An 11,215-nucleotide genomic window follows, 5' to 3' on the forward strand; every position below is an offset into this window, starting at 1 on the left:
TACTGGCTTTTAAGGAACCAGGAGGTTCATTGCCGTCCTCACATAAGCCCGCCATTGGTCCCTATCCTGAGCAAGATTAATCCAGTCTCTACCATCATATCGCACTTCCCTCAAATCCATTTCAATATTATCTTCCCACCTACGTCTCGGCCTCCCCAAAGGTCTTTTTCCCCTCCGGCCTCCCAACTAACACACTATATGCATTTCTGGATTCGCCCATACGTGCTACATGTCCTGCCCATCTCAAACGTCTGGATTTTATGTTCCTAATTATGTCAGGTGAAGAATACAATGCATGCAGCTCTGCGTTGTGTAACTTTCTCCATTCTCCTGTAACTTCATCCCTCTTAGCCCCAAATATTTTCCTAAGAACCTTATTCTCAAACACCCTTAATCTCTGTTCCTCTCTCAAAGTGAGAGTCCAAGTTTCACAACCATACAGAACAACCGGTAATATAACTGTTTTATAAATTCTAACTTTCAGATTTTTTGACAAAAGACTAGATGACAAACTGCAAAATTTGCAAAATTGAGATTTTGGTGGATTCGTTAACATAAAGCAGGCCTCTACATGATGTTAAAGTTATCTTAGTAAAATTGAACTATTTCTCTTCATTATAGTATGTCAAAGTGTGATGGTTGCACCTATAACCTATTTGTCTTCATTCAGTTTTTTGTCTCTCCTGTAAAATTTAGTTTTTTCAGTTAGCAAGTTTTGCAAAAACGGTCCTCAATTAGAGAATGAACTATTCACAAGTATAATTTATTTAATTGGCTAGTATTCTAAAACTAAAATTGTGTTCTTAATTCCATAGCTGCTTTGTACAGAATTTTTTTTTTTTTTTTTTTCAATTTTTAACTACAAAATTACATTTCTCTTACTAATTTATCACAATTGTTACAAATCACGTCATTCTTGTGAAGTTGTGAAGACTGTACATTAGGATGAAAAATTGAATTATAAAAAATCAAGTTGCTAGAAGTAGTGTGACCTGTAACAATTGTTGTGATAAGTGTGTAAGAATAATGTAATTTTTAGTTAAAAATTTGGAGGAAAAAAATCTGTACAAAGCAACTGAGGAATTAACACATTTTTAGCTTCAGAATACTAGCCAATTAAAGAAAGTACCGTATACTTCTAAATAGTTCATTCTCTATTTATAACATTCTTTTACCCTTAAAACTGAAGAAAAAAGATATTTTTTGACAACTTCAAATTAATGTAACTCTGAAAATATTGAGAATAGAACATATGTTTATATGACAGTTTTTGCTCAAAATGTCTCCAGAAATGAACTCCCTAAGTGGCGATAACTCCTTATGAATCACCCTGTATAATGGCAAAGATTTATAAACATAATGTTTCAGTGATCATGTTACAAACTTTTAAGGCCGCTAGAGGTGATTGGAGAGTAAAAAGCCTTACCTAGGTGCGAATTATAACCCAAACTAATTGTGACTAGAAGACCAAGAAATTTTTAGTTTCTTTACACGCTTGTGAGAGACATTACTCTTATCTTGCTGATTTTGGAAAAGTGATTACTGTTCTGCTGGTAACATTAATTCTCTGTGCATAGGCAGCATACTAATCATTAGGGTATGCTTGACTTTTTAGTATGTTAGCTGTAATAATTTTATTTAGTAAAAACTTGCAGCGGAGGCATTTTTAGGCAGGGTTCTTATCAATCTACTACTACCTTTTCTGCAAAGAATAGGCTATTAACTTGTCCTGCCATCATGTGAATATGTCTTGTCATCTGCCTCGTACTCTGCTTACATTTCTGTAGCCTCTGGGTTTATAATTTATAGGAAGAAAATAGGAAAAATTGGAGAATGCTGGGTTTGCAGTGAAAGACCTGCCCAAGGGCAGAACATTTATGTATGTATGCATGTATGTATGTGTGTGCGTGTGGCAGTTGGTTGTGATGAATTTCAACATGTTGTTTTGAAGTGGCTACAAGGGTTAGAAATAACAAAATGACACAGAATATAGCTTGAACAATGCAATTTATTGAAATATTATTATTTTAAAATTATACATTTCAAGCAATCCCCTCAGTATTGCAATCTTATTCACAAATTGCTCATGACACATTGCAATAAACCTGGGGTTTCGTTGATTCCGTGAACTTCTGCCTTTATCCTCTTCTTCAGATCCTGGATACAGCGTGATCTGGTTTCATACATCCTTTCTTTGAGGTATTACCACAGAAAAAAATCAGCAGCTGTAAAGTCTGGGGAACAAGCCAGTCAGAAGAATTGGCAAACCAAGAAATTAAGTGTCCAGGGAAAAGATTTCTCAACATCCACAGTGTGTCTCTGGCATTATGGGGTGTAGCTTCGTCTTGTTAGAATCAAATTCCATCCCTGTTTGGTGTTGCGACGATATAGGTTGAAATACTTCAGTTATCTTTTGATAGTTGTCATTGTTTGGTGGAACAAACTGATGAAGATAATCAATTACAGAATTAAATAGTTCTTACTTTTGGTCAATATAGAGTATTCACTGAATGAATACTACACACTTTTATTACTGCCAATGTGTCTCTATAAACCACTTTTCAATACTTTATCACAACCGCAACACATTTCAATTCTTATATATAGTTTTATTACTACATTAACACATTTAATATATCACAAAATAGACACTGGAAGAACTAAGTGTAATTATTATGAAAGTCGCCATATTTCCTTTCTCGAATTAAGAATTACGATCCATTTCCACTACATGGCTACCAACACGAGAAGCAGGGCTGGCAATACATGCATACGAAATTATACTAAATGTGGGGAATGTTACTACAGGTGTATAGTATTATGTGACAGGTTAGGTTAAGTTAGATTAGATTAGGTGTGTAATATTATGAGAGAAGTTAGGTTAGGTTAGATTAGGTGTGTAGTATTATTACTATGCTGGCGACACTGAAACCCACTGTTACATTAAAGAAATATGACTGTATTCTTCATTCACTCGCAACGATTTTCGTATATAAGTAAGGTACATATTTAGGGTGGGTTAAGCAGGGCCGGCAATACATGCAAACGAAATTATACTAAATGTGAGGAATGTTACTAGAGGTGTGTAGTATTATGTGTCAGGTTAGGTTAGGTGTGTATTGTGTGACAGGTTGGGTTTGATTAGGTGTGTAGTATTATGAGAGAGGTTAGGTTAGGTTTGATTAGGTGTGTAGTATTATTACTATGTTGGCGACACTGAAACCCACTGTTACATTAAATAAATATGGCCGTATTCTTCATTCACTCGCGACGATTTTCGTATATAAGTAAGGTACGTATTTAGGGCAGGTTAAGCAGGGTCGGCAATACATGCAAACGAAATTATACTAAATATGAGGAATGTTACTACAGGTGTGTAGTATTATGTGACAGGTTAGATTGGATTAGATTAGATTAGGTGTGTATTGTGAGACAGGTTAGGTTAGATTAGGAGTGTAGTGTTATGAGAGAGGTTAAGTTAGGTTTGATTAGATGTGTAGTATTATTACTGTATTGGCTACACTGAAACCCACTGTTACATTAAAGAAATATGGCTGTATTCTTCATTCACTCGCGACGATTTTCGTATATAAGTAAGGTACCTATTTAGGGCGGGTTAAGCAGGGCCAGCAATGCCTGCAAACGAAATTATACTAAATGTGAGGAATGTTACTACAGCTGTGTAGTATTATGTGACAGATTAGGTTAGGTTTGATTAGGTGGGTAGTATTATGAGAGAGGTTAAGTTAGGTTTGATTAGATGTGTAGCATTATTATATTAGCAACACTGAAACCCACTGTTACATTAAAAAAATATGGCCGCATTCATTCACTCGTGACGATTTTTGTATACAAGTAAGATACATATTTAGGGCGGGTTGGATGGGTTTACAGCTCTCTCAGTGATCATATCAATTTCTACTAATCAATACTATAAATCCAAGGCATTTGTCCACACCTGTGGAGTAACGGTCAGCGCGTCTGGCCGTGAAACCAGGTGGCCCGGGTTCGAATCCCGGTTGGGGGAAGTTACCTGGTTAAGGTTTTTTCCGGGGTTTTCCCTCAACCAATACGAGCAAATGCTGGGTAACTTTCGGTGCTGGATCCCGGACTCATTTCACCGGCATTATCACCTTCATTTCATTCAGATGCTAAATAACCTAGATGTTGATACAGCGTCGTAAAATAACCCAATAAAATAAAAAAAATAAAATCCAAGGTATTTTATGAAGTTCCTATAGTGGTTGGGATATAAGTAATATTCACCTTACTTTCTTATGCTTCATTTATTATGTTACAAAAGTTGCATTATTGTTGCACTTGTGAGGCAGACGAAGCACAGAGTATTAGTGCATAATGCTGCTTCATGTTGTGAATGCATGCTGTTATTACCATTGCCTGTGTGAATTTGAACTACACAAGACGTGGAGAATGTTATTGATGTGGAAGGAATTTACTGTGTTGGACAGATTTGTGTGTTTTGTTTCTACACAAACCCAAACAAATATTAATAGCTAATGCCTTGTATGTGTTCCTACACTGTTCCAATGTCTCTACATTTTCACAGATGACATCTGTTCATTTTTATGCTGGAGTTGTATTTAGAGGCGACCAGATATCTCAGTTGTTAGAACAACTGGGTATGGACTGGAATATCCTGGCAGGATTTGTTACTTTACGCAGACTTGCAGAACAACCCTACAGTCCACTCATCCTCCTGTCAAATTGAGTATCATATCTTTCCCAGGGGTAATAGGCAGTTGGAGTGTGATGCTAACCCCACCAGCTCATTCTGTTGCCAAAGTCAGGATAGCATGCAGTTTTACCTCCATGCCACTATACGCTTTAATGGCATCCTTGGAGAGGGAAGATTATTCAGAGAATTATGATTACCCTTAATCAAAACTCAATATACCTTTATTGATAATGAATTTCATGTACACAAAATGCTTTTCCATAGGACTAGACACTATTAATCAATTCTATTTATGTCACTTAATAAGACCCAGTTAGTTAAGTAGAACTACAGGTTCAGTGAGACCTGTGAAAAGGAATCAGTTGTAGAACAAGTTTTTTTTATATACATCTGATTTTGAGGAGCTTTTCTCCTCAAACATTAATTTATATAACTTTACGAGTCACCGAAGCCCACTTTTGCTTGCTGTCATCCAAAATAAAAGAATTTATTTTGAAAAAAGGCGCGTGTTTGCTGTTAAACCACAATGTGAACTTTAAAACCCAAATGTTGTTTTATATTTTGGTCAAAACGAAAAGAATAACAAACAGTTAAGCCCGTGGAAAAATAAAATTAAAAAAATCCAAAAAAATGGATGTCTTATTTGTGTAAAGAGTATTCTTGTAGTTAATATCATAATTATAACATTTTTAATACCAGAAAGTAGTTTATTTAAAATATTAGCCATGCGAGTAAGTGCCGATTTTTTTAAATCTCAGTATAAAAATAAATTTCATGACCGAAAATTCAATTTTCAATTCAATAATTTCGAACGTTATTATTACAGTATTAACTTGGAATAAATTAATTAAACTTTATATAAACTAAAAGTACATGCCTTTGGGCAGACTTTCCACGTGGAATTTAAAAAAAATATTTTATGCTCGACCATGCCGAAATGTAGTAATTATACACCTGGTAGTAGCCCTTTAATGCACCTCATTAAAGCACACCTATTCATTATAGTTCAGTTGTTCAGCCAGTGAGAAATCACCATTGTACCATTATAAAACCGCAAGTATCGATTATTCTCGGATATGCAATCGAAAGACAATTAGCGAAATGTCACGGAGGCTGGAAATCCAATACTGTTGTAGAAGGTTATGTTCTGTTACTATAATAATTAGCGTTAATTGTAAATAATATTCAAATAAATTCAATTTGTCATCTCGTTTTTCAATTCTAAATCAATTTCCAGGTTATATCAATATTAATGTTCATGTTCTCTAGATTATATCAAGGTCAATGACATTCGTCCCTCCGAAAAAGTCAATACTTTCGCGTCTGTGCACATCTCACAATTTAGAAGGTCAGTTCCGCTCTTCACTTAGATAGCCATAACATGAATACTTATGAATAATTTCAAGTTAGAAATATGGTCGAGCATAAAAAGTCGTATGAAACTTGCCTATAATGGTAATTAAGACGCTCGTATGAAACTCGCTTGCACTCGTTTCATAAACAAACATACTCGCGTCTTAATTACTACCATTATAGGCTCGTTGCATAATGTACTATTGCGTAAGCACAACAGAGAACGGTCTTCACTTCCATTGCTCCAATGCACGACTGGGTGCGGACCACCCAGGTGTTAATCATTCATCAACTTCTGCTATGAATGTACTGTTGTTAATCTTTCCGAATCCCTTTCTGCATTGCGGATTTCTGAAGTGTAGACATCTGGTTAGTGTTGACATTGTAGAAATACCAACTTCAGTGACTTTGAAAAATATAATTTTTTTTCAGCTAGATTAGGATTCTGTCCACAGTGCAGTGTTATTATCAACTAAAGACGAGGGTAATAGATTCAGAAGTAGAAAAGTAATTATTCTAAAGAATTTTATAGACCTCCCTGGGCAACAGTTTAATTGGTAAATTTGTAAATGCAAATGGTTTAATATGGGTGACTGACGAACAGTCAAGTATCCTCCATTAGTAAAAAAAAAGACATTAAGTACCACTGAACGAATTTTATGATCAGTCAGGAACAGAGAGAAGGGTAAGAAAATTCTTATGAGAATGACTTGTGCAAGAGATGGTTAGTGTGAGCATGTTACGAATTGGTCGCATGTGTATCTGCTACTAAGGCATATCAAATACTTTCATGTTTATTACTTTCTAACGAGGTAATTCTGCAGTTACAGTGCATGATTTGTATTTTCTTGAATGCATTTTATTCGTCTCTAAAACATTTCTTTTAATAATTGAGTTTCAGTTATGGAGCTAGGTGCTGATTTTAGCTTGTACGTTCAGATTCACGTTTTTCAGATATTGACACTAAATTACAATAGTGACACTCATTAACTTTATTTAGAGTTCATTTTTTTTCTCTGTTAGTGAATTCTAAATGACGAGAGAGATTGTAAATGAAGAGAGAGTGCTTAAGGTACGGTCACACATCACTACTTTTACAGCGCAACTTTTGTACTGCAGCTGCAAAAGTTGCGTGTCGTGTTCACACGTAAGCCAAAAGTAGCGTGCTGCACGCTACTTTTCGTGCTGCGCAACCCGAGTGCAGCAAAAGTTGCAACTGGAGATTGCGAGTCTGTTCACCACAAGGCGCTACTTTTGCAGCCGCAGTCATGCTGCAGGTTTCCATCTCCGTGTTGACTTCTCAATATACATTTTGTGGTTATGTTCGCATTGTTAAGAAACTCATTCGAAAGCTTCCTTATCTATTATTTGCTTTTCTGTCGTATCTAGTATTCAGAAATTGACATTATTTTTACTATAAAGCTTTTAAAAACTCCTATATACTTAAATGATAACCAACAGTATATTCACGTAATCAATGTTGGCAACCCTCCTTTTTGGAACTACGCTACGGAAAATAAAAAAAAGTGAATTATGTTCAGACTGTGTTGTGTATTTAATAACTGTTACAAATAATTTATTTTCATCACATCTAACATTAAAATATATCCAAACAATAAAAGTATCATTGTCACATTTGGGTGGCAACACTGGTCGCAACCGCAGCAAAAGTTTCAACAAAACCGATATCAAAAATGCTGCGTCTGCAACCCTGAGAACCCTGTTCACACGTCGCTACTTTTAAGTTGCGCGCAGCATGGAAAAGTAGCGGGCAGCAGGTTCGGCAGCCACTACTTTTCTGGTTGCACCGTTGTTCACACGTCGCAGTACAAGAGTTGCGCAGTTTTTTGTACTGCATCGCTGCAAAAGTAGCAACATGTGACCGTACCTTTAGTGACTGAGAAATGTGAAGTTTTTAATGACGTATATATCCATGTATATAGTGATGTATTGAATAAACTATCAAATGAGCAAGATGCTGGAAATTTGAGAGCAAAATTAGGCAGTAAACTTTCAATAAGCTTCACCTTGGAAGTTTAACATAAATATCAATTTTTCTGCAGTAAACTGCTTGTGAATTTAATAGACTGTTAGTTGTTTGTGTTCAGTGTTTTAGAATTATTGCCTCACTTTTAGGTGAATGATGAACAGTCAAGTATACTCTCCAATAGTAAAAATAAACAGGGTGAACTGTAAGTAGTCATTAATTTGAAGGGGTAATTCTTTGAGATATTTCATACAAAAACACAATTTTGCTCTTTTTTTGCTTCCTTCTGGAGATAAAAATTGTTTTATATGAAACACTTCATGCCGTGTTTTAGAAAAGCCTTTGTTTTAATTCCCAATATGCTCAGTTAATTTAAGGGAGCAGTGTATTATGATAATAAATGACTGAAAGAATTTTAGTTTTGTCTTCTAAATGTGCGGAAATTTGATCTGAACAAATGTAACTTTTCGTTCTTAAAAGGAATTTTAAAATGTTACATTTGTTCGGCTCAAATTTCTGCACATTTAAAGGACAAAACAAAAATTCTTTCAATCATTCATTATCACAATACCCTGCTCTCTTAAATTGACTGAGCGTATTGAGAATTAAATCAATGGCTTTCCCAAAACACGTTATAAAAACAAAACACACATCGACAACACCACAACACAAATTTCACTTGGGTTTGCCCAGGATTTGAACTCACTTCTGTCGCTGTTAGGTAACAATGCGCCTCTACTTAAAATTTTATTAGGCTTGGAAATTGCTAACTTGCATAATGTTCGCCATATGAAATATATCTATATTGAAAATGTTTTTCTGTTCAATGTAAGTCTGAGAATTGGAAGTCTACAATACTAGTAATGTTAGCTTCAGATTAGAAGTTTCGTTCACGTTTATAAATGAACTACAATTTATTTCAAATGAACTTTTACATACCTATTAATAATCAGTCCTTCTTTGCCATTGTTTATGATGGCTTGGCATACAGTTCATTATTTATTATAAATGTGACTTAAAAATGTGTACCACATTCTCTAGGGGTTGAGGAAGGACACAAGCAACCCCTAAATGTCATTGGTCTGCTAGTCCGACCAGTTTAAAGCTCTTGGAAGGACAATTCCGTCTGTATAAAAACATACTGTTGATTAATGGTTTCACAGAAAAGAAACCACGGCATTGCCCTTGGCTATATTAGTGGCTGTTACCTGTTGTAAATAAAAGTACTTTTTTTTTCTTTTTTGATAATTGGATTAAAAATTTTTTATCGATAAAATTGTGTGTGTTTATTTGTTCGTAACTACAGCGTATTAGCATAGCAAATGCATATAAATTACGTATTATGTTAAGCTAAAACTAGACATATGCTGAAATGAAAATGTACTCTATAGAGGAATAAATTTGACTAAAAAACAATAATAGTTATTTATGGTACTTGTGAGGTAAGTGCATCTTTATTGCACAAGTGGAAAGATTTAAGCACGACATGCCAGCCGAGTACTTAAATTACATGAGTGCAATAAAGATCATGCTCACAAGTACCATACGTAATTTTATCCATGATCATAATGAAAAATTATGTTTTATAAAAGAAAATATGAAGTTTCAGGGATTATTTAGAAGTGTTCACGGGACTAATGTGATTAAAATAATTTCACATTTTACTTCTGTAAACTTAAGAGGAATATTAAAACGTAATTAATCATCATGTCTGTTTAGCTCAGTTGACTAACACATGTTGTTATAAAATTAATAAAATTATAAAATCCTATAAACCCAACTTCGCAGGTTCAAGTCTCCTCGCCTCCCAAAAGGTAAATTATTACAAATTTTTAACAAAATACATATTAGATATGGATGCAATGCACAAATTACGACGTAGTAGATAGAGAAAAGAGAAGGAGGTTGAGTGTATGTACATTTAAGAAATGGTAATAAAGAAGTAGAGGTAGTGACATCTAGTAACTAATATATTAACTTCTTGAGTAATAGTTGAATGGAAAAGTATACGTGTGTGCCCGGGTACTAGGAAAATACTAATGAACTTTGAGATAAAGTTCAAACTGTGAGGTAAAGTCTTTATCTCAGTAGTGGAATAAAGTAATGTTGAATAAAAGCCTACTTTACAAACGCAAAAGTATTTAGTAAAGGCATGTTTTTCGTTATGGTCATGGATAAACCATTATATCATCAGCTCTATGTGTGGCTTAAAATAATTTGAAGAAAATTTAAGAATAGGAGAAAAATAACGAACTTTAAATAAAAATATGTTCATTGCATCTAATATCATGATTTAAATTTTTTTATGTCAGGTTTACGCCTGCTTACGGTATGGAATATAGTTCATTTCAGAGGAAATAGGGAGGGAGTGTGCCACATGATGTACGTACCCCATAAGGTTTTCATAAAAATCCTGCTTCCCTAAAAAGTTTTTTGTGCATTTTAAATTATATATTGTTTCTTGTACAAAGATTGAAGGTGAGTTTGTTCTTCAACACATTCTTGGATTAATTTGATTTTTTTTTTTTTTTATCAATTGCACTGCATATTCTAACTTGAACTTTCTCCCATTATCTCACAGGGCAGTGTTTAACACCCTCAGGATTGTGTGTGTCTTCAGTATGAAGAACAAGAGGTCACTTCTTGAGAATATTGTTGTAAGTGTAAGTGAAGCTAATTTTTTCGTCTTTTACAGGGAAGGGGCAGATGCTGCCCCAGTATCATCTGCATCAAAGGTCAGCACTTGAATTTTGTTATTTGTTATGAAGTAATAATTATTATACCTAACTAAATATTAGATGATTTATTTATAATGTCAATGACTTGATTTGAAAGGTAATAAAATATGTATATATTGTTAAAATTGCCGTTTTGTTACTTGTACCATATCCTTAGTTTTATGAAGTGCACAAGTTCTCGGAATTATTCTCCTGCTGTATGCAGAGTTCTTTTCGCTGGCATTATCATCTTCACTGCACTCAGATGCTGGATAACTCTTGCAGTTGATAAAGCATCGTGAAATAAACCAATTAATAAAAAAAAAAGAAGAATATTCGGACCTGTTGCTAACAAAAGTTTGTGGAGAATAAGAATAAATAAAGAAGTGGTGGATCTCTTCCAAGATATGGATCTAAAAAGGCATCCCCGTAACATGCCATGAAGGCACTTGGGGGGCATGG

At 34.5% G+C, this 11,215-nt stretch overlaps 1 protein-coding gene across 2 annotated transcripts in view; it reads left to right on the plus strand.

Annotated features, from left to right (window-relative positions):
• Positions 1–10,899, plus strand: part of asun (integrator complex subunit 13 asun) — a 35,082-nt gene extending 24,183 nt beyond the window's left edge. For both annotated transcript variants that reach the window (XR_011332786.1, XM_069829624.1), the window contains exon 13: positions 10,732–10,899. Coding sequence is in view for 1 of the 2 variants with exons in the window: in XM_069829624.1 (XP_069685725.1) it covers positions 10,732–10,783 (52 nt within the window). In the remaining variant the exon portion in view is untranslated. The remainder of the gene's footprint in view (positions 1–10,731) is intronic.
• The last annotated feature ends 316 nt before the right edge of the window (positions 10,900–11,215 follow it).

This window comes from Periplaneta americana, chromosome 6 (assembly GCF_040183065.1).
Source record: "Periplaneta americana isolate PAMFEO1 chromosome 6, P.americana_PAMFEO1_priV1, whole genome shotgun sequence".
Lineage (NCBI taxonomy): Eukaryota > Metazoa > Arthropoda > Insecta > Blattodea > Blattidae > Periplaneta > Periplaneta americana.